Below are 24,402 nucleotides of genomic sequence, written 5' to 3' on the forward strand. Positions count from 1 at the left end.
AGTTGCGATTATTCTGCCAAGTTGAATATCAGTCTTTGATATCAGCAGATCAAAGACTATCTCCTTGGCTAAATCTAGCCAGGCCATAAATAAAAGTAACATAGAAACTATTAAGATCCTCGAAAATGCAAAGTAAAAAAAATAAAAGAACAGAATCTCTGCTTCTAACTCCCCTTTGCTCAAAGCCTGTGAAAATAACCCACAAAAGGTGAGGTTTCTGAAGGAGCTAGGGAGGACACAGTTGCTACTGGGAGGCGTTTTGCTATCGCTGGTAGTTCAGACACAACTTACCTGGGAATGGAAAAAACAAGAGCAACAGTTGTAGGTGTGTGAACAGAATGCCACAGCCCTGTTCATCTCCTTCTACAGTCTCTCCGTGTTTAAGAGTTAAGTGGAATTAAAAAGTTAAATATTTCTATCTACCTATGAAGATATAACGTGATGGGTGACTGCTACTAGATGTCACATCACAAGCRAGTTTTCAGCCACTCTAAAATCCTYCCTGGGATTTCACTGTGAGACACTAAAAGCCAAAGCTGTGCTGCAAACAAAAAATCATTTAGTTTGCAAAGTTAAAACTACTGCACAACTGATTTTATTATAGCCAGTGCTCCCATTTTCACCATGCTGGATGGGGCAGCGTCCACAGCAGCAGCCGTCAGACCAGGGTGGATTTTCGCCAGCCTTGCTGACCTCCCGGGCACATTCACGCTGTAACACGAAATGAGGCAGCCCCGGCTTTTCCCTCTCCCTGCCCGACAGCAGCGCGGCACACGGTGCATTTGGGGTTCCCCTGAGCACAGCGGTTTGTGCTTGAGCCTCCCCTCCCCGGCAGCGCCCAGGGTGCTCCCAGCCAACRGAGCCGCCCGGCGCCAGCCAAGAGGCTCCCGCCCGACCAACAGCAGCTGCTCCCGCCGCCGGCAGCCCCATCCCTGCCATCCCGCTCACCTGCGCGGAGCCGCCGGAGCTGCCAGGCCCGTGGGGCTGCACAGGCTGCGCGCCCGGCCCGCGGGCGGCACGAGCCTTTATCAGCCCTGGGGGGGGGGGAGGAGGAGGATCCCAGGCTTTGGAATCCCAGCCCTTGGATCCCAGCTCCACCGCCCCCACTCAGGGGGAGTGAGGCGGAGTGGGGGAAATGCTACCCTGGCTTCAGGTAAGCCTGGACCTCTGACTCCTCGCTGAGGTTAGACCAGGCAACGACTTCAAGATGAGAGGATTTGTTGTGACAGGACAAGGGAAGCAGAAACGTTACCCAGGAACAGGATCTCCTGGAGCTTCCAGGGATGGRGGGGGCTGTCTTGGTGCAGGGAGGCTGTGCAAAAACATTGGGACCAGAAGGTTTTTTGCTACATTTCCTTTGAAAGGTAGGCTTTCAATTAAGCTCGAAAGCTAATTTTATCCTAATCAACATGTCTCAAATTTCTTCAATTTCTTTTTTCTCTTCCGCACCTGAAACACTGACAGCTTGATGGGATCTAGCTGTTTAAGATGGTGGTATGAAGCAATTGTGGGTGATAATGGCCAGGCTTACAAGCAGGCCAACTGCTAACTGAGTAAGAGGAGATTCTTGTCTGACGTGAGACAAGCCCAGGGTAATGAACTCACATCAGCAGGCGGACGCACATCCAGCCCACGAGGCAGGCTTCCCTCTGATGCCCGTCCAAGGCGGGTTCCCCAAGACCTGCGAGGTGAGGACGGCTGCAGGGAGCCGGAGCAGGACAGGCAGGGCCGGCAGAGCAGCACGAGCTCCTCGGAGCCGCTTCTGCCTCGCTCACGCTATGGCCAAGCCCCCATGTCTCAGACACCATCCAAGGAATGTCGGGCACCCTGTTTTCTCCGGGGCACCCACARGGTGCAAGGTGAGACATCCCTTTTGCTGGTAACAAAAGGGTCARGGAGTCAGCTTGAGATCACACAAGAGGACAAGCACGACTGAAAATGCTGTTTGCTAGATAATGGCAGAAAAAGGACACATCCCAAAACCCAGGCATGAATCCTCTGGTCAGCTGAGGCGGTTTCAGCACTACTTGGTCAGAGGACACCATCCAAACCAGACAGCACAAACCACCACATCTCCCAGGTCCAAACCCGAACCTGAGGAACTCCCAGCTCCCAGGGAAGGACAGAGCGATTTCAGCTCATCCCCTTTCCTAGAGCATGCTGTACTCGGACAACCCTGTTTCCAAGAGGACATCTGTGGTGCTTAAAGTGAATAGCTCTGCCCTTTCACAGCACAGAGCAAGAGGGCATGTGAACACATCACGGCACAGCCAGAAACGCTGAGGGGATATATTTCATTAGCAGGTGTTTCAGTTTTCCCTTCATAAAGAAAGTGCAATATTTATTCACTCTCCACAGCAGGCATATCACTTCCTTCTTCCAGAACAGATCTCCCCAACCAATCAGTTGAATCAAAGAGCAAACAACTCCTACTACCTCCACAAAGGCTCTTTAGCTTACAGGACTGATATTAATAATGAATCTGTAAACACTGGCACAGGGGGGTAGTTGTGACAGGGTATGGCTAACCTGACAGCTTTCCCTAGTGCCTCATATGCAGGAATAAGAGCTAGCAGGTCACTCCGCCTACGATTTTTGGAATTACACACTAGGAAGCTCTCTGAAAGCTCTGAGAGGAATCTGATAGATCAGATGATAAAAGCAAAGATTCTTCAAATGCAAATAATGATTCTTCCTTTGGAAAACCCCTGGGATCTGGGCTAGGTTTCTAACACTTCCTGATGGCAGACAGCTTGCATTCCCAAGCCTTTCTTTCCATCAAAATTCTGCTCTGATCCCTAATCAAAATTGAAAGAAAACAACAAAAAATTCTSTGATAGATTTTCTCAGGCTTCAGAAGACATTTAAGTTCCATCACCCTATAGGGTGATGGAAGACTTAGTTTTCATGCTCTCGGACTCAGATCTGATCTTCCCTTCCTTTCAAACTATCACAGGATATTGTGGGAAAGCCACTTCATCCTGGGTCTAAACATAYGGATTATTCCGACATCCCTTGCCTCACAGGTGCCCTTCTCTGCAGCCCAGCCTTGCAGAGAGGGTTGGTGCAAAGTCAGCTCCCCAGGCGCTGGTGAAACCCTCTTTGCTGCTGCTCTGCGCCTGTAGCTGCCCAGACACCTTTGAACACTTCTCCTAGGGACAGCAGGAGAGGGGTGGTCGAGGCCCACGAGCATCTGAAGATATTTGCACTGGGGAGGACCAGGTGCAGCACAGGGGGACACACAGAAATGAGACGGGGAAAGTGCACTCGGCAGGAGCACACAAACCTCAGGGCACGCAACAGAAGCGGAGGGGATGTAAGCTTTGCTTCCAGCTCCACCACACATCACGGGCACTTCCTACCTACCTGATCAAGAGACAGAGTAGTTGCTGCCTCCCTCCCACCCCATCCGTGCCCTGCCAGGCCCGATCCGAGGGAAGACTTTCTGGGACACTGACCCTCGCTCCCCTCACGGCCAGCTCCGTGGAGCCCACCACCAGCTTGGCCTCGACAGGCTATCACCACGCAAGCAGGACGGCAGCRACGAGGGCAGCTTAGGCTAAAATGAAAATAATTATGAATTACATAAAGGGATAACCTAGATGCCCAGAGTTTTTTGGAACTGATTAAGCCTAGTTCATTGGCTTAATAAGATGTGCTGTTCACCACAACCAATGCCCCCTAGTCTGAAAGGGCAGAACCACAAAGCATGAAGTGACTCAATCAGGGTCTGGATGACCACTGAAGCCTGCTCTGCTGCCCTCCACTCACCCTTCTAGCTCCCGTGAATGTACAGATGGCTCAGAGAGAGCTGTTCACCAGGTTTCACTTGGAAGCTGCATCTTCACGGTGCCTGGACAAGGAGGGCACTTAGTAGGTCAGCAGTCTTGCCTATCTCTGCAGCCTGAGGTATCTAGATCTTGCACCAAGTGACTTTTCCAGCTTTGCTCAGACACCCAAGGGAAATCGTGACCAAGATGTTAGTAGCATCATCTCAACAAGGTGGAAGTTTGCCCCCAGCTCCAGGCACTGCTATTCCTTAACCATTCCGGATTTAAGTACCACTAACAACAACATCCTTCACTACGTGACAGGGTTTTTCTAAAAATCTGCACAAGGACCTTGTCCTGGTCAGAACTGACCTGTGATCCTGGGGCTTTCACAGCCAGCAGGCAACTTGCACCTTCTTCAGACATCTGGCAAGTAGCRTCTCATTTAATAGCACCAGCTCAGTTACTGGGGGGAAACAGGATGAGAAATAAGGATGGAGGAGGAAAAAGGAAACACAGAGTGCCTCGAAATGCTTTGGTTTACTCACATTAGTTCAGGCACTGCAGGTCTTGCAGTGTCACAGAGCGTGCACCTTCTGTGGGCACTGTCCTGTGCTGGTCCTATCTCAGAGAGGACCTCCCAGAAAAAGCTGGTGTGAAGATGTCCACRACACATAAACACACTTTGCACTCAGAGGCTTTGCCAGTATTGCAAACACCTGCAGCTAAGAGGAATGCCTTTCTTTTCCYCTCAAACCAAAGGGACTTCTCCCCAAGTGGTGTGTTAAATGTCAGCATAATCTCAGAGACAAGACCAGGAGTGAATTTACTTCCTGGGCAGAGACAAGTTGGTTCCCTCAAATAAGCCATATATAAAGTCATCAAATAGAAAAGAGCCACAGAGCATTAATGATATTTACTCAGAACACACAGATAGCAAAATATTCTACAAATTTTTAAAACTCTACAGGATATTTCTCATAAGCACCCTCTCCTACAGACAAAACCTTCCAGAGAGATAATCAGCACCTGAGGATCAAGTGCAGGACTGACCTGCTCGAAACTGGGTCAAGCTGATCAGGCTCCCTGCGAGGCAGCACTCTGCCATGTGTGGCTGCTGAGACCTGTTGCACTGAGCCCCAGCAGCTGCAATTGCACTCAGGATGACGGCTACAAGAACCRTTTTTCTTTTCAATTACATTACCCTCTCTCAACTACTCTTGCTAAATGAATCCTTCTCTCCTCAGCAGTCTTACGCTCAAAAAAAAAGGGTTGTTTCAGAATGAGAAGTCTCGTGTCTTCTGGCACAGGACCCTTCACCGGAGAAGTCCCAGGAATGCCAAGRGCCTCCAGAAGAAGCCACCAGCCTGTTCCTGCTGCCAGTTCAGGGGTTACTCTTCTGTCCAGGGCCTGGAGTYGCTTGGCAGCTGCTTGCAGGAGCTTGGCAGCAGAGCTTGAACCAGACTGCRGGTGCTGATGCTGTTTGTAGATAAAGGCACTGGAAATTCTTAGGCTGACAAGCTAAGAAACTGTCACCTCTCCAGATCTTCCTTTCCCCAGAGATCCACACAGAAAAGAGAGTCTCTTCTTTGCTATCTGATACAGAATACACATAAACTTTCTGCTTATGTCTTTGTGCCAACTTAATGCCAATCTACACCTCCTCCCTCTATCCCCCGACTCCAGAAAACTGGCTTTATATGGGAGCCAAGTAAACCTGTAAGGATTCAATTAACCTATCACATCTTCTCAGAGAAAATGCAGTCACAGCCACCATCCCTATGAAGAAGCCAGTTTTTAAAAACAATAATAAAAACCAGGGCTAAGTGCTCCAAAGTTAGGGGAGAGACAGCATCTGAGAGTGATTTTATTCGTCTGGCCAGGACAGATACAGTAAGAGCCAAAGAGAGGCAGGACAGAAACGATGGGCAGAGTTATTAATTGCCTGCWGAAAGATAAGCTTAACTACCTGAACGCTGCAGGAGCGAAGGAGGGAGCATCAGCCAGCCCTAAAGTCCTCTCAATCCCGTCAAGGTCCTCAGTGTCACTCGCTCCTTCTCCTGGTGCGGCAGGAGAACATGCTCTAATCTCCAGGACGGCCATTCCACAGCGTTGCTGCTGGGATCTCAGCAGTTAGGGGGAGCTGGGAGCAGCCCCCSACTTTCCAGCCACAGGCCTTGGCTCCGGGCCAAAACGCAGCTGCTCAAACCTTTTCCACGAAAGGTATGAAGTGCCAAATCCCAGAGCAAAACAGGTTTAATGCGGTTTAATGCTAAGTCTGCCTTAACCATAATTACTTTCTTCAGAATTGACCACGGCAAAGCCTTATCACAGCCCTCTGTGTTCCTGTTAATTAACTGCTGCAGACATTTTATGCCCTTAAGAATTGTATGGCATTTAACTGAACACTACAGGAGTTGCAGGGATGAGCAAAGATGAACATCATGCAGTTCTTCAAAGCCTCTGAAAAGGTCTAATTTTTTTTTGCCAGGAGCAGCACTGAACAGAGGGCTGTGATGGGCATCTCCAGGTCACATCCTGAGGATGAGCTCCAAGTCTGCTTGCTCTTCTTCCCTGCAATCTCTCCCTTCACGTCGCAAAGAACCTGCATATGGAGAGAGCAGGACCCACTAAAGGTCAAAACCCACATTTCCTTCCCCCTTACTTTTCCTAGGTATAACCCTGTACCCACATTGTCCATCACAGCTCCCATGAGAGCTACCTAACATCCCGAGCCAGCTGCGACCCCAAAGCCATGCACAGTGTTTGCAAGACACTGAGCCCCTCTTAATCTTCTTACTCTCTTAAGCCCTGCAAGCTACAGCACTAAGAATGATCTCTGAGACACACCTGAAAGTCTTRGTGCAATAATTTAGTTACTGGACAGGGGATCCTCTCCAAGGGGAGACCCTCTCCAGAGGATTTGGCACTCAGTTAACCCTACCAAGTTACTAGGATCTTCTCAGTATTACAGAAAGGTCGTTGAACATTGAAAACATTTCATTCATAAGCACTCAATAAGCAACAAGAGAAAAGGGGGAATACTACCCAGCAAGTAATTTAAGTTACAGATTCATTGAAAACATTTACAAATATATTTTTTCCAATGACAAGTGCAAGAATCAGTGAGGCAAGTTACCTCCTTKGAAAGAGTCAGCCAGCTGCAGCATCAATAACCTTTCCAGAGATGCTGTGCAAATCCACTGAAGCACACATAGCCACTCGCTGTTTGGATATTTGCTTTAGGCTGTTTAAAGAAATAATATTAGCCCATTCATTTCAGAGAGGTAATACATTTTCTTTTGATAAAAGCTAAATAAAGTCACAAATGATACCAGTTAGGAGAAAACAGGGCATAGTTTTTCCGAACCACCTTTGCAAGCTTTTTGGGAAAGATTTAAGATGCTATTGGAGCAAGACAAGCCTTGCTCCAATTTGTTTTCAGCACCAAATGCTACCTTAGTATTAGCTACATTTCAATCAAAGCCGCAATCAGACTGGGAACCAAAATCCCTGAAGAGCTCTCTGCTCCAAACACCCTGGAATTAGCGGCTATAGAAATGCTAAGGACAATCCTCCATATATTTTTTTTTCCCAATTCCGTTCAGCGTTGACCTCCTCACTTTCAGCTAAATGAAACTAGCCCTAGGCCACAGAAAGCTACAGAAACGGCCCATGAAAACACTCATGAAATTATACGAAACCAGTATCCTCACCACCTGCTAAGGATGGCAAATAAGGCGGGCAAATAAAATTGTGCATCCTTCACACACAAAGTGGAGTTAGCAGAAGGGCACCCCGTGCACTGAAGAACCACCAGAATCCCCTTATTTTGACTATATTACCATTTCACCTTAAAAACCTCAGGATTTATCCAGGTCTTTCACATCACAGGCAGACACAAAGTAAAACAATGAAATACACAAATAAGCCAGCTGATGAGMAAAGCCACAAAGTGCCTGGTAACCTCAGCCCGTTGGCTTAATTAGTGCAACAGCAGCACGTTTTGTGTTGAAGGCAAGGCAGAAAGAGCTAATAAATGGGAAAGCTTTGTGCTCCCTAATGATACGAGTAAGCACAGCCCGGAGAGCCAGGCCAGGCGCTTTGATCCGCTCCGAAGGCAGGGAGAGCTCTGCAGGCCCTTCTCACACAACAGGCCTACCATGAACACGGGCCTCTGTCCAGCCTCTGCTGCAGTCACATTCATTTAGGAGCTTTATCCAACATTAGACTTGCTTAATRTGAAAAGCAGAACATCTGCATTCGATATATTTTGCACATCTTAAAAACAGAAAGGCTAAGAGAAACCAGGAACTGACTCCCAAGGCCTAAATAATCACAGAAGACTTGGGGGCTGCCTGTTAAAGTAGGATTTTTTCTCCACATTTGCTTCCTCTCCTTGCTATAAATACCCAGCTTTTCTGAAAAGGAGACATGGTAGTATCTTATTTTTTAAGATATTTGCAATTCTTCATGTTGCATTGGTGCTTCAGAGTAAAATAAGCTTGGAGAACTGTACTCAGCAAGCGGGACTTGAGGCCACTCTTTAAACACGCTGGTAATTGCAAAATGCTGAACCTTAGAGCTGCAGAGCATCATCACTGCCCAGATTAGCAAGACTGTTCTTCTTGTTGTGTTCTCATGACAGCCTTGGGGAGAGGGCTTTTTTTCTGAGGGCCTTTTATCTGATTAGATTTTTGCTCCCATTACAGCTGGGCCARTTTTGCAATGGGGCAAAATTAATTAGTTTGCATCAAAGAAAAGCTCCTTGAGACGCAACACTAATGAGCTTCATCTGCCCGATCAGAGGGCTTTGCTTTTAGCAACACCCGGAGCAAAACTCGGTTTCCGAGAAATATCCTAAGAATATTCCAAGCTAACAGCATTAGCCCAACAACAACCAGGACAATGGCCAGGGGACGGGGCTGGAGGCTGCGAGCAGACCCGTCAGGGTGGGTATTGAGCAGAGGAGGCAGCGCAGACCCCAACGCGCTGGCAATGGGGCTGGGGAGAGGCCCCGGGCCCCACAGCAGCCCCTCGGCRCCGGGAACGAGACCAAAGGGGCTGCGCAAGGACAGGGCGCTGAGCTTGGGAAATAAATGAAGGAGGGAATAAAGGGGCATCCTAAGGCAGGCGCACTAGTTCTTAAAAACTTGGCAAACTACCTGGGTCAAAATATTCATTTTTAAGTTTGGTTTTTATGGATGAAAAACATAATCAACTTTGCTTTGACTTTGATGGGAAAAGAGGTGCAGAGAACAATGAGAATTAAATAGATCTGGTATTTCCTGACTCTACTATATGTTTTTCCTTCCCACCGCCGCCTTTCCCTCACTCYATTAGTAAAAGCAAATACGAAAACATAGCCTAGAATGATTTTGCTGGTACAAGGGTGCCCATCTACCTGAAAAAAAAAAAAAAAACATAGGCTAAAACTAATTATCAGAGATAGGCTGATAAATTTAGCAAAGCACATCATAAAATTCATCAGTATAGACATTTTTAGTATAACTTGCCCACTACAAAGTGCTTTGCAATGGAAGCGAAAAACATACAATTCAAGTGTGTATAAGTGATAAAGAAAAAAGTCTTTCCCAAGACCAAATGTTCCTTCCCAATTCTCCTCAGCACATATGCAAGACTAGAAATGAAGACACCTTCATTTATWAAAAAAACATGCTTTTCCCAACGCTTTTGTGGCCCACTCAGGCTTCGGAATMTTTTCAAGCCACAGAACCCTGAGCTGAGCCAGCCAGGGTCCTGCTGGACGTCCAGCTGCAGGCAGGTTACAGAAAGAGTTCAGAGCTGAGAACTGCTTTCAGCAGCACCACAGAAACCACTTGAGTTGTGAGGCTCTCAAAAACACACTCAAATTCAACCAAATAGTCAGGYGGTACAACTGAACAGGCAGCAACAACTGTGTGGGGACAAAGACTTAACTCGGCTCTGCAGCTGGGCACACAAGACGGCAGGACCGCGTTGCAAGGCACACRGGTACACTGACTTACGATGGTTAAATACATTGTCTTTGGAGCAGCCAGGAACTGAATTTAAAAAATTAATCTCTTCCTTGTGTCTGGATACCACTTTTCATCAAAGTGATCTTGATGAGTCACAAGTAACACTGAAACTGTAACAGTTTTATCCTTTTGCAAACCTATTACAAGAATTAAATTTCAAAAAGTATCATTTCAAACACCCACCCGGTGTCCTCTGATCCTATGAACATGCTGCACCTGTGTATAATATTTCTCCACTAGCCTTCTATGACAGGTCAACATAAAAGACAATTCCCATTATTTATAGGTTTTCGGTTATCTCTCAGAAGAAGAAACGGACCAGGGCATGTGTGGGAAGGGAAAAGCTTTGTTTAATTTGCTTAATTAAGCTCAAGTCTTTCAAGCCTAAATAAACTCTGGATTTGGCTGGTTAATTAAACCACAAAGGCAGTTCCTTCCCTGGAAAGGGCAGCTACGTCACGGTGCRCCCCGCGCAGCGCGCGCTTCCGCCGACTCGGCGCCGCGGATCTCCGGGAGCGGCAGCTCGCCCGGGGTGCTGCGGCCAGGCCGCGCGCGGGAGCTGGCAGCTACACACACACACGGTCGCCCGCCCGGTGCTTTGGGTGACAGTGTCAACATTCCCACCGCCACTGGTGTTTTATTAGCTGCAACCTTGTGATGAACGCGTGCACAGACCAGGGGACAGCGGGGACACACAGAAGAGCAACAGGTTCACCCGCTGAAGCTGTCAGGGATACACCAGAAAGTAGCCAGGCTCAATCATCTCTCCTATTAAAAGAAACAAGGAACCTCTTTTCCACCCTCATCGATCTAAGACCTGGTTGCRATGCCCTGGCTCCTCCCTGGAGAGCACTGCTCCCTAGGGAAGCGAGCACCACGAGGCAGCCCCTGGCAGCACCAGCCCAGCGCGGGGACGCGCGCTGCCCTTCGCCAGCCTGCTCCGGAGTCAGCAGAGGCTGCACAAGCAGAAACCTTGCATGAAATYGCCTCTCCAGGCTGCTCCGGCTGCACATCTCCAACACCAAAAACACCCCACAGGAACCGGCTCGTGCACCCCCACGCCAACACCTCCCGCACCTACCTCCTTCCTGCCACCAAATCCCCACCAGCAGGAGGAAAATGTTAAATCTTCCCTTCAGGTGTATTTGGATCTTTCCCACAAGCAGCTCTGTTGGCAGTGCCAATATGTCCACGGTCCCTAAAAGACTTTTGTTGGACCTACACAATTTTATARCTCAGACCAGTTTCCCGATGTTCCTCTTCTTGCCCTTCCTAAGTGTCTCATCCACAGAGCTCGAGTCCTTCCTTGATCTTCCATGTTTTTCCCACTCGTTCTCCCCCTTCCCGCTACTCCARTCTCTTCTATCCAACATTTCTCCTCCTTCTATTCAGCCACACCAGCAGCCTCATTCCCCGTGTCAATATGGAGTCATTTAAGTGCTGCTCATTCACTTTTACATCATGAAATCGAAATCTTGACTAACCAGGTTAGCCTGAACTCAGAATATCTTCTCACAGTCTTTGTTCCCAGCCTTATTCTCTGCCTGATGAGGAAACTTCTAGATGTTGAACCTAAGCGTTTGTGCAATACARAGGATTTTGAATGGAGAAAATATCTTTGACATCACTGGCTAATTATAATTTGCTATGCTAAAATATGGCTTTGGCTATACCGTAGAGCTATACCGTAGAGCAGGATAAAAGTGTGCACGTATCTTCCTGTGTGCTTCAATATCCTCCTATTGACAGAAGATAGGATGACTGGGCTATGACTGGAGACCAGGAAATTATTTTTGTGATTTCATTAGAGCAATTGACAACAGCGTTTCCTTTCTGTGGAAGGTTAACAGATGGCTTGTTCATGTTGCTACTTCTTTAAATAGGGTTGTCGCCAAAAATGATGCCCATGACAACAAAAAAAATATTGACATAAGCTCATTGCAAAATTAAAACAGGGCTCACGTAATCTAAAGCACAATGCTGCCATCACTGCGACGCGGAAGAGTGTCAAGCTGCGTTTGCTTTTCTGAGGTTTCCTTGGTAGTTGGATGGARGGACATCCATTTTTGGAGAGCCAACGACACGGGACTTGCGCTATTACGTGAACGAACCTGTAGTCAGTCAGTTGCCATGCCTACTTCCCTCTCGGACACGGATATAAGATGGTGTTATATCCAGACTGGGATTTTCATCATAACCATAACAGAATGTATTTCTCATCTTGGGCAAATATGGTTTCATATAAAACTGCTCGAGTGATTCAGAACTGCAGATTGCTAGTGGTAGTGGTGGGTTTTACAGCACGAGCAAGACTCAGTTCTCATCAGACACAGACACAGGCGTCCTGTGGGGCCCTTCCCCAGGAAACCAAGCGGGTTTAGCCAAAGGGGCAGCACGCTGTGCTGTGTTCTGCTGGCCTCACCTCACACCCGTGCCCACCACGAGCATCTCCCGCCCTCCAGGGCTCTGTTTCCAGGTCTCACCTCCGGCTGCAAGGCACACAAATGGCCTTAGCGCTACCTCCAAGCGGCTCTGCTCCCCATGCCCCTGCCAGCCGTCCGAGCGCGCGGAGACGGGGCAGCCCTGGCCCACTCGCTGGCCCTGGCGCCCAGGCTTCACCTGGGTGGACCTGGCTCTTTTCCATGTGATCAAGATATCTACAAAGAACAACCAGTTTTGAGAATAGAGATCGGAATCTACTTGGTACTTAATATGTGACAGCACATTAGTTTTTCTATACAGASAGACAAAATTAATATATTTTTAAATATTTTTAAACATTTGTACTTATATTTATATTTTCCTTCAGTATTACAACTACCTTTTCCTCCTTTTTCTGTTATTTTCTCAGGTATCCCTTCTACACTTCTTTTCTTTCTCTGGTATTACTGTCTTAATTCTATAGGCTCTTCATCACATCCTCCTTCCCTCATCTTTTCAAGCTATTTGTTTACATTAGCCTGTATATAAAATTAAGCTCTCCAATTTTTCTGTTATTAAAACTTTCAGCTAACTGAGAGTGAGAAAAACTGAGCGAGAAAGAGCACAACAAAACAAGCAGGCAAGCCAGAAAGAGAATAGAAGAAAGAAAAAAAGAGTGAGAAAGCAAGAGRGAAAGAGCAAAAAGCAGCAAGCAAAATTAAGACAACATGAAAGAAACAGAAAAAAGTCAATGGATTTTCCCCAGGGTTTCTCACTTCACTTTGCTCCCTAACAACTCCAAAGGGCAGCTTTTGTCTTACAGCTTTTATTTAACACGCAGAGCTGAAATCTGCTCTAGCAAAGAGGTAAACCATATAACCAGGCAGGGAAACTAAAGGAGGACAAGTAACAGTTTTCAGCATTGCAAACCCTCTGTGGACAGCTGTTTGCAGCAGCCTGGTTTATTTTCCAGCGTTGGGATGCCAGGTTTGCTCAGCGCACGCCTGGTCAGCCGCGAACAGCAGGCACACCGGCAGGGACGGGTGCCCGCGCGCCCGGCGCCGGAGGGAGCACCCAGCCACTCGCTGCTCGTGATTGCCTTCACCCACCTGAAACATTTTTGAGAAATTGTATAACAAAACAGCAGCCTGGGCCGTGCCCCAGCTTCCTCCTTTCTCAGGCAGAACATGTTGATTTTATCATCGTCTAGAACAAAAAAAAAAAAAAAAAAANAAAAAAAAAAAAAAAAAAAAAAGGTAAGCAAACAGCATTATGAAGAAAAAACATAGAATTTATCTTTTGGTGAGAGCAAAGAAAATACTGAAGAAATAAACAAATTAAAAATCAGTATCTTTTCACCCCAATGTCACAAACCATGAAGACGACGGACTTGCCAATAAAGATTTAAAATATTTTGTGTTTAGGGTGACTGTATTGGTCATTATTTGTGATGTGCCCTCTTAGATCACTACAGCAATTATAATAAAATATGAACTAAAACATAATACAGAAAATTGAGAAAGCAGAAGCAACCTGASCATGGAGAAGTGGGGCAGAGAACCTCTCAGCCCACTGCTTCACGGTTTAGTTTACCTGAAGTTAAAAGTCTGTGGCACAAATACGCAGCAGGCATTACGATACCAACAGTAAACACCTCCTCACAACAGCAGAGCACAGATTAAGCATTCAAGTATCACTCTTTTGCCCTACATCCCAAGTTTCCTTGGTTTTGTGGGGCTTTACCTCATCAGAAAAAAGCTGCTATGTACAGTGAAAATGCTGATCTTGCAAAAACAGGAATCAAAATAATACTGAAATCATATCTTTGATTTATATTATTATGCAGAGCTATTAATCCTAAATTAAAGCATGCCCTTTTGGTTCAATTTCTGCCTCTAGGCAGAATTGCTGTTCCCATCTGATTAGAATTCAACTCCTCTTCTGCTTGATTTCTCTTTCTGCGCAGTTATTCCTGTGCAGTTTCTACCATGCAGGTGCCACAYGTCACAGTTCACCTGCAGCTCTGTCCAAGCAGGACTGGCCGCGATTGCTGGGCTCCAACGCGGGTGGCTCGTTCAGGGCCCTGCCCAGGGCAGGGACAAACCCTTCTCCTTTCTCCCAGAGCAGGTTAGGGAACGAACCCGCTTCTACAGAGAGGGGCCTTCCGAAACATCCAGCCTGGACACAGCTACTTTGGCAGGCAGCTGGATAAAGTGTGGAGACGAAATACCCTGCAGAGCTTAAACAGACACATGTTGAAGAAAGAATGAGCAAAGGGAGATCCCTGCTGGCAAGACCACGCAGTGCAGGGGCACCACTGCCCAGCTCATCCACCAAAAATGGGCTATGGCAAAGGCAAGTCCAAGACACTTCTGACTGCCCCAAATGCCTCGCATTTCCCTCACACTGGATTCGTCCCCAGGCTCTCGCTGTCCTGCTCGTGCAGCCCACACTGCACGTGAAGAGCTGGGGCAAAAGGGGAACTCAGCCTCACTCCTTCGTGTTCACGAAGGACCAAAATTCCTAACATATTTCAATTACTGTCTGCTGAAACAAGGCTGACCGACCCCTTTTTGCAGATGCTTCTGTTGCAGCAAAGAGAGAAGATGGGGCTGAGCTCTTTACTCATTGCTTGAAATCTTTTTTTTTTTCTGCTGCACGGTAAGTATGAGGTATCATCCAACTTAAGGCAATAATAATTTCAGAGAAATGCTGCATTATCTCATTCCCTGGGATTAGTAAAACCACAGTTAACAATTAATCAGCCAGTACGGACAACTGCGTCTTGACAGAGAGAAGGAAGCAAACAAAATAACCTTTTTGCACATTAAATAAGCACTGGAAAACAGCAAATCAGAAGTGCAAACCAGAAACAACACAACTTTAGTAGTCTACTATAAAAGATATTTATGGTCCACCCTGAAACAAGCTAAGTTCAGAAAAATGTAACAACCAAATGACAGAGATATTAACTTCCAAACCATAAAAAAGGCTAAGCAAGGAAAGCAAGAGACACTTCAAAATAACACCCAATAAAGGAAACACACTACAGGACATTGACATTAAGAAGTGGTTCAATTTTGCTCTTACAAACAGCTACTCACAATTCCAGTGGCTTTAAACATAAAATTTAATTGACACTTAAAATGAAGAAAAGCATACTTTTTTTTTAAAGAAACTTTATTACAAATCCATAGGTTTAAGAAAAATATCCAAAAACTGTCAAAGTAGTATGAAAATGCTGTCATCCTATTCACAGTTACCAGTTTTCTCCAATAACCGTAGCATACAAAAATTCATAGAAATCATTGCAATTCTTTTTGATGATACAAGTCATATTTCTAAAACTAAGTCCCCTGCCAACAACTAGGAGGCTGCTGGCAGCCCAAGGGAAGGATTAATTTGAAAKGTAGAAGTTTGGATGCAAAGGCTATATACATATCCTGCATCTTAGCACATGCACACGTAACTCAGGGAGAACAAAACCTGGCCCAGCACAGTAATTAAAGTCTCTAAAATCCTGGATTAGCGGGGGAATGTGTATGTTATTCAGTTATTCGGTGTGCTCTGGCTCCCATTTTCCTTTACATCTCAAATATAGTAAAGACCAACTGTTTTCCTAACTAATTTATAGACTTGTCACTTGCTGAGAATTTTTAGCACACATGAATGAGAAAAGAATTCTCAGATAGACGTTAGATTCCTGAACTGAAGCAGACAGCACTTAGACAAAGGAGAAAGCTTGCAAGTAAGGCAAGGATTAAATTTAAGCCTGCTCTGCAAGCCTAACTCTGGGCAACAGGGTGCAGGAGGTGCAAGATGAGTAACCGACCGTCCATAATGATATTTTCACACCCATTTCAACTGCATAGGCCCTGGATTCTAYGACTCAGAGCTGCAGGCAGAAGAGGTTTTAAAACAAATGTAAAGACTTTAAAAGAGCAGGATGAAACGTTTCTGTTACAATATTTGCACAGAGTAGGGACAGGACCTAAAAGAAAACAAGCTGCTCTGCTGTGTTTTTATCGGGTGCCTGAAGACAACGATGACCTGTTAATCAGAGGACATTTGAGGTTTCCCACAGATCAATCCTCTTTCCACCGAGAAAGATTTGAAAAAGGCCAGTATTCCTGTAAAACACTCATATACTCAGTGCATTTCATCTATTCACTGTTCCAACGTAAGTTGAAAAGCGCAGGATCAAGAGTCAATCAAATAGGGCTACTCTGTAGAAGAGGAGCTAGAAATTAACAGTCTCTCATCACCACAGCAAACAGGAAGAGGCAAAACTAAACTTAGAATAATATCCTTCCCCATGCAGACCAGACTAACCCAAAATTAATCTGGGCTACCTAGAACAAATCTTAAAAGCCATCTATTGGTAAGAATATTGCCTTACTCTTCTGCACTTACTGAAATCTGACTTCTAAAACACAGTAAAGAAACAGTCAAAAATCTTCATTCCAAAGACGGAAAATATTTCATGTATGTTCTTAGGTGTGGACCTTCAGGCTCGGGAAACGTTTTTCTAGATTGTCAGCAAGTGTCTGATCAGCTTCACGCAATACCTCAAGGAAGCTCTCCACCTGCAAAGAAATTGCAAATACAGAAAACACTTAACACGGAAYACAGTTCTTATGTGGAACTTAGCCTAAAGGTTTTTCCACTCTTGCATTTTTCCCACCAAGAGTAGCCAGGAATGGCCAGTGTACAGAACGGTGGAAAATGCTCTGTGTTAGATGCTACCCTCCTAAACCCTATAATTCCAGCTGACCTCAGGTGTGAAACATGCTATTTATTGCCTTACCAAAAYTATTATCATCTAAAAATGCACACAAGATTCCTATGAAACATGATTATAACCTTTCTATAAGGCTGCAGTGGACAAATACTCAGCTAGTATGAGTTTGCAAACCTTCACCCATCTCAGCACAGTTTGGCCTCTGTATCAGCCAACGGTCTATGGAAAGTTCTGGCTAAAGTAAACCAGAAAAGGGAGAAAATCCATTTGCCTAATACTGCATGTTATCTACTTACAAGCCACTTTGCCCTGTGTTTGTCATCTGCTTATGCAAGGTCATGCCATCAAAGCAGTATTTTTCTCAGCTACATTAAAGACTTTGTCATATACTCACCGATGTGAAATACAGAGGCAAGAGGTTCTGAAATGCACAGGAACATGTCTGTTCATTCAAATGTCCCTGGTTTAAACCTTCTAATATATTYTCCTGGAAAATTAGAAGATGAGAAATGCAACTAGAAGGACAAATTCTCCATTGTGTACACAGTACGTACTCTGCTCTCACAAGTGGGTAGAATCACCACGAACAAAACTTAACAGTTCTATGACAGTAACAGGCATAACTAGTACAAAAAGGTGCAAAAACAGTGCCCTAATCTTAATATTCCCATAATAAATAAGTTCAGCTAAAAAAAGAAATAATATAATGCAGGGGTTGACATTCTTTCCTGAAGTAAACGGATTTCCACTCAAGCGAAATGAGCAACATACACCTAGAGAACTTGCCATATGGAAACTCAGCCCTGAGGGCACACACCTCAGAACATCCCTCTCTTCTAATACACATGGCACTATGGGCCTGCCCGTCAATTCTCTGCTCAGTTTCCCATAAGGAATATATGCAACTAGCACAAGAAGGGAAAAAAGAACACAGAAAAAAAACACTCCCTTAAGAGTAATATTTTCTTACCTACCCTGCAAAAATCCATCATCAAAGCTTATCTTTACCTTGGTTAACTCTTGAATCATATTAGAAAGTAATTCACAGCAGATATCCTTCAAAATTTTCAAATGGAAATCTTCCTCATGTACTTCTGCCTTCCCAGTTTCATCTTCTTTAGATTTCTTCATGTCATCCTCGGACCTCTTCCCACAGTCTTCCATGTTTTGTAAGATACGAATCAAGCTCCCAATCAGAGGCATATCTAATATGCAGTAATAACAAACTTTTAATACATAAGAAAGTTTTATACAAGGATGTAGGTATATATATACACTAACACTGTTGTCTTTATATTAACCAAAGACTGCTTTAAAAAGGCAAGTGAAAACATAAAAACAGCAGCATCMCCACACTCTTTATGGCAAGCTAACATGTATTTATAAAAATTTCATACCAGTGGTAAGAAACACRAGGAGAATGTCTCTGGTAGCGGCACAGAGCAAGCACAATTCTTTCCAGAGTCCCGTGGAGCACTAACACTGACCCACAATCTCTGGAAAGCCTTTAAATTCTAAAGACTGCCCACAAGATCAAAAAAGTGATGAGTTTAACTGCCATATTTCCTTCTCTGAGGATAGCCACTACCAAGACCTCATATCTTCGCAAAGACAACCTATGTAATTTATGTAAACTGCACTCCGTGCTGAGGGGACTGAACACAGCCTGTAGATACTATTAGCCTAACTCTTCACATCCGGACTTGGAATCTGCTGTGATTTTTAGGATGAACACTAATGAACCTTACAGCATTCAAGCATCTACCTGATTTTTGTGTTCTAAACTGACAGCTAGTAAACAGTAATACATGAACTATCTTTCACCCCATATGCATAAATTCAGTGGTAAAAACAGCTTAAAAAAAAAAAAAAAAAGAAAGAAAAAAGCATAACTTGCCTTTCCTCATCTTGATGTATTCTTGTTCAGTCTGTGAAGCAAACATAGCAGACAATACAGACAGAATAGAGGCCAAGAGAGTTTTCTGCTCTTGAACAATGATTGCAGGATCGTCTGGCTGGCAGAGTTCATGGCAAATTAGGTCATAAAGAAGATTCCAAGTCTCCTTTCCTCCATCAGGAGCCTGCACTTGAGAAGGAAAAGAAAATAAAAAATAAAACGCACACACACACAAACCCAACAAATTTCATCTAGGCCCTTCCCTCCCACCCCAATTAAAGCATGATCAGCATGATCTTTGGCTATGCTTTATATCTTATATCTAAAAGTTAGTGCCATTCTTGATTCCACATGCTACAAGCTAAGTATCTTACCAATAGCCTGAATGCCCTCATCCACCGTGGTTAGGAGCTGCAAGATATGCATGTAGACATCAAGTCCTYCTGGATTATCAGAGCTAAAAAGAACAAAAACCAGAGCCAAATTAAAGACCCATTTACTGAAAAGTGTGTATTTCCAATTTGTCTCAGATCCTAAACAGACCATCCTAAACAGTGTCCTTTATTTATATGTTAATTGGCTAGTTTCAAATGATAAGTAGAGGCCCATGTACTTTAGCCATCTGGTACACTATATAGCTCCCACCGAAAACAAATTTTTAAGATACGGTTCTTAATAAGGTTTTGAGGGGTCTCCCCAGCCATGAAACTGAAAGAAAAGCTCACATACCGGACTTGCTTGGCTGCTTCAAGTATACAAGGCACAATCTTAAAATCTGGAAGTTCTTCGGGGGAGTCATCTACAGAGGGTCCCACGGACTGACAAGAACCGTTTTTAATCCAGGTCAACATGAGCTCTTCATCTAGATCGAAGAGTTTGTCCACCACTTCACCCACTTTTACCAGCAAGTCAACTGCATAATAAAGAATATATGGAATTCAAGAGCAGAAAAAAAAAAAGGAGCAAAGAATGAGCTCACAAAATGCTAACATACAAAAGCATTTAGAGTTAATACAATGCTGAATCTCATGATCTACTGATGGTTACCAGGCTTAAYTTGGTTTTGTGGCAAAAACAGGGTCCTGAGTTTGATAAACGCAGATTGTTGGAAAGCTCAACATCACCTTTTCTTTTCTCATGGCATTTACAAAGTAGGAACTTTGTTCTGCAAAGAGAGTTTGAGCTTGGAGGCCCTCAGAAGTAATAAATGCAGCTTTCGAAATTATAACCCCAACTGTTTGTCCCTACATATGAGCAGTTTTCTGTTAACCTTTCACCTATGTATCAGCAAATAAGTAAACAGAGCTGTGATTTCAATTGGTCTGCGTGTGGTGTCTGTGTATTACCTTTTTTAAAAAAAAAAAAACAAAAAAAAAACAGTAGAGCTGTTGAATTCTTCAAATTCCAAAAGCTTAATTATCAGGAACTTCTTTACAAGTGATTATTGCTATTACAATTCCGCCTTGCAAAATAAATGCCRTTCAAAATGTTTCCAGCATTTGTTGTTTAATGAGCATTTTCCTAGACTAGTGCTATTAAGAGACTGAAGTATTACTGACTGCATATCTAACTGTAAGTAATACCCTACTGCCCAAGTAACAGAGCCTTTCTAACACTCAGCATTCCTAAACTATAGTAGTAGTGTTTATAATAGGAGTATACTGTAGTGACATATCTCTTAATAAGGACTATGTCCTTTCCCATAATGTGCCAAATTCAATTTTCTCCATTAAACTTTGTTTTAATCTGCCACAAAGTCTTTTTTCACTCATCTATGTACTTTTGGTTGTGGTTGAATTTATTTACATCAGTAAACCCCGCAAAGCAATCTGAATTTGTTGCAGTTTCCTTTAAATTTACCAGGTTCATTTGATTATAGTGAAATTTTGCACTGAAAATACTTGCCTTTGAAATTGCACACTTCAGTGATTACTTTTTTTTTCCCCCCCGCAAACATTTTTTCCCTGCAAACATTCCCTAATTTGCCACTTGATACAGTAACTTACCATTTGTGGAGCTTGACATGATAAAGCAGACACAGTCGTAGACAGAAGGGTTTTCTCGGATTCTCTCAACCCAGATGTTGGCCACCTCAGGTTGGGAGAGGCAAGTTAACAGCAACCTGGATGAGAATTGCCCATTTAAAAGCAAATTATTGGTTTCTAAACTGTTCACTAAGCCACCCTGAATCCAAAATAATTACAGTGATGTGACAGAGACAGAAACACAGCTCAAGGCAAATCATTTCCAGAAAATCATGGAAATGACAACGGCATAGGATGGGAAAATATTAACCTGTCTACCTGTAAGTGCTCTTCATAGAACTTTATTAATTAGTGATACATTAATTACTTAAGAAGCATTACCTGTTTGTTTCTAGAAGAGTTGGAGAATCTGAATCACACAAACGTTGCAATAACACTTGGCTGTAAGCAGAAAAATAGACAGTTTTAATAAAAAAAAAAAAATAACTTTGTGAAAAAAGACTGTAATGGGCTAATTCTATAGCTGTAGCTGTATTTTAAGATTAAAAGACCTCCACTTTTTCAACATTGCCTGACTTAGAAATTATTGATTCAAGACCCTGTCTGGTGTCAAAAAAGTTATGGTGCATATCCCTTCTTTTATCTACACTGAACACTTTTCGATCACTTATGATGAGCCAAAAAGGCCTGAAAGAAGATGAGCCAAGGAAAGTAAAATTCAACCCTTTTATAAAATATTCTCCATGACTGAGAGAACCAAGCGAACAAGTACATTTAACTTTTCTTCTGTGCTGTTAAGTGCAAGGAAGATATCACCACATATCACCATATTCATTTTCTCAAGTCAAATTATTAGTTAAAAAAATCTAATAATTAAAATTCATCTACTTGGTCCAAAAYTCATTATCGAGATCTGTGCTCACACGTGTATGTATAAAGCACATGCACACTTACCCAAGATTCTCATCTTTGCTAATGGACATGCATATGTCTTGGAAACAAGCCATATTTCCCAGTATTCCCACACAGATTTCCTGAAGAGTTGAAACACGGTGTTATTCACAATTTGGTTTCCGATGTCACCACACAAAGTAAGTAGTGTTCAGAAATGCTTTCCAGTTTGATTTCTGAGACAATAAAATCTATCAACTTCAAGACAGAGACGCAGATCTTACAAATGTTTTTGTCAGACTGACTGCAAACACGAGAGAAGTTATTCAGGGATTTATCACAGTTAAGGAATTCTATACAAGAGAATAGACCTTAAAAGCAACTTTGCTTGCATTGTGACTGTGTGCCTCTATGTATATATGTATATTCACATGCACATACATATAAGCACACACATATGCTGTTTTAAAGCTAACCTGGCAACTCTACCATCAAAGTAGTAAAGTCTAAAGGAAAAGAAGAAAACCCAACATATAAATGCAACACTACTGTTCTGGATTTCTGTTGTACTTGCATATGGCCAAGTCCTGAACTCGCAAAAGATGCATCTCTAACTCATCCTCTCCTAAAGTAAATTTTCTAGTAACGTCAAAGAAAGCAGAAGTTATGCCAAAACTAAGCACCTTTGAGAAGTCTATCTTACATTTCTAACCACGAGTGAACTGTGACAAACAAGTTGCAAAACAACTATACCAACACTAAGAAAAAACAAGAAGAAAAGCTTTAAACAATTGTGTCTAACAATTCCTGATACTAAGATTATTTTTGCAGGCCTGATTTTAAAAATTCATAAACCTCTATTCAGTAACTACAAAGCAAACAATAAGAAAAAAAAAGAAGTCCAATCACTATTTTTTTTTTTATAGCAAGTCTTATTATGAAGTTTGGAACACTTAATCCTTTATGAACAGTGGCATACATCAACTTCAGCATTACTGAAACAGCTACTGATTAGAACACATTAGAGATACCAAGMAAAAACAAAACATAACAAAAACAGTTTAAGTATGGGAGAAATGGTGAAATGTTTTGTGAATGCATATACAGACTAGCTGCTTTTGCTGTTCATGTGGGACAGTTTTATGACCACCTGTACTTACAGTAAGGCGAGGACATTTTGACTTGGCAAAAACTCCCATGAATATATCGGGGGCATTGAACTCTTGCAGAAACAAAGCGACGTCCTGTGGAAGAACCAAGTGCAGAAGTAAATTGGACTAGATGATCTCTAGAGGTCCCTTCCAACCTTAAATATTCTGTGAAATTGCCTTTGATCATTTCTGAACACAAATCATGCCTTTTTATCACAGAAACAAGACTAGATCTAATAGATGTCAAACTTAGTACAAAACAGCGAGTATTTACCCACATTAACATCAATAACGTGCTCGACCACCACCCTCACCATTTGGTGAGGGAAGCTCAGCAAGCCCCTATGACTGAAATTGTCTGTGGCATGTTACGTGGTGAGCCCAACCACCAGCCAATTTCTCTGGCTTTCTGCTCACCAAGGGTCAAACGCAGAACTAGGGAAATACTTTTGGTCCACTTTCTTGGACCATAACTTAATCCAAACATATAAAAAGAAACAGGGAGGGGATCACCCCCAGCACTCACTCAGAGCATACAAAGAAGGAACATCTCAGGAAACTCATTCCACCTCGTGGCTTTCACGTCACAAGATTGGTTCTCTACCTGGGAGTGAAGGATTTATCTTCCATACTTACTTAAACTATCTAAACAAAGAACAGTATCTCTCTTATTTGAGAAGATAACATTGAGGGAAAAAAAAAAAAGCTCTTACTTTGCTTAATATTTGAAAGTGCCCAGAAAAAAAATCCAAAGGATCACATTAAACTGCCCGTAGGGATCTACAAGCAAAGTCTAGAAGTAGCTTACTCCTCAGAAACAACTACATTTACCAACAGGATGCATGCCGAGGAGAACGGGGCATGCCCTTTTAGGGACAAAAAGGCTACCTGCCTACGGCCGATCTCCTGCAGCTGAAAGCTCCACGCCCGGGGCGCCTTCGGCTCGCCGGGGCTGGCGGCCCCGCGCCCGGGGCGCCTTCATCCTCGGCCGGGACACCGCGTCCCAAGGGCCCAAGGCAGCGCCGGGCTCCAGGGCGCAGCGCGAGGAGCCGAGGCCGCGCGGGGCAGGGCTGGTGGCGGCTCCCGGGCCAGACCCCTGGCACCGTGTTTCGGTAGAACAGCCCGGTTTTGGGCACGTCGTCCCTACCTCGTCCATGGACATGTCCCACACTTTGCAGATGTCGTTCTCCATCTCCTCGTCCAGCTCCGTCTGCTCGGCGCTCGCGCCGGCCTCCCCCTGCTCGGGGCTGATGACCTGCGCAGACGGGGTCTATGAGCACCCCCCGCCGCCGTTATGGCCGTTACGACCGTTAACGGCCGTTGCGGCGGGCGCGCGCGGGGAGTCGCCGCCGTCCCCTCCCCCCCCCGCGGCGCACCTCGATGAGGCGCGTGAGGATGGTGAAGAGCCAGTGCTTGCTGTAGAGCGTGCCGCCCACCGCGTCGCCCTCCTCCTCCTCCTCGGCCTCGCTGCCGGGCGGCGACGGGTTGCGCTCCATGGCGCCCCGCCGCCAGGCCGCGCCGCCAAC

The 24,402-nt window shown here is 44.4% G+C and overlaps 1 protein-coding gene across 2 annotated transcripts; it reads right to left on the reverse strand.

Moving 5' to 3' along the window:
- Nucleotides 1–15,468: 15,468 nt before the first annotated feature.
- SAAL1 (serum amyloid A like 1) lies at nucleotides 15,469–24,393 on the reverse strand. Of its 2 annotated transcripts, XM_026044130.1 has the most exons (12): nucleotides 24,253–24,393; nucleotides 24,024–24,131; nucleotides 22,886–22,969; nucleotides 21,789–21,868; nucleotides 21,216–21,275; nucleotides 20,856–20,971; nucleotides 19,579–19,762; nucleotides 19,224–19,306; nucleotides 18,850–19,038; nucleotides 17,961–18,157; nucleotides 17,347–17,439; nucleotides 15,469–16,797 (listed from the first exon to the last, which is right to left on the reverse strand). In XM_026044130.1, exons 1-12 carry the CDS (start codon nucleotides 24,370–24,372, stop codon nucleotides 16,705–16,707), a joined length of 1,407 nt encoding a protein of 468 aa, XP_025899915.1. In that variant the 5' UTR covers nucleotides 24,373–24,393; the 3' UTR covers nucleotides 15,469–16,704. The 2 variants fall into 2 exon arrangements, with proteins under 2 accessions (XP_025899915.1, XP_025899916.1); XM_026044131.1 differs by lacking the exons at nucleotides 24,024–24,131; nucleotides 24,253–24,393 and adding an exon at nucleotides 23,403–23,536.
- Nucleotides 24,394–24,402: the final 9 nt, after the last annotated feature.

This window comes from Nothoprocta perdicaria, unplaced genomic scaffold (assembly GCF_003342845.1).
Source record: "Nothoprocta perdicaria isolate Ctin4 unplaced genomic scaffold, notPer1 scaffold_350, whole genome shotgun sequence".
Lineage (NCBI taxonomy): Eukaryota > Metazoa > Chordata > Aves > Tinamiformes > Tinamidae > Nothoprocta > Nothoprocta perdicaria.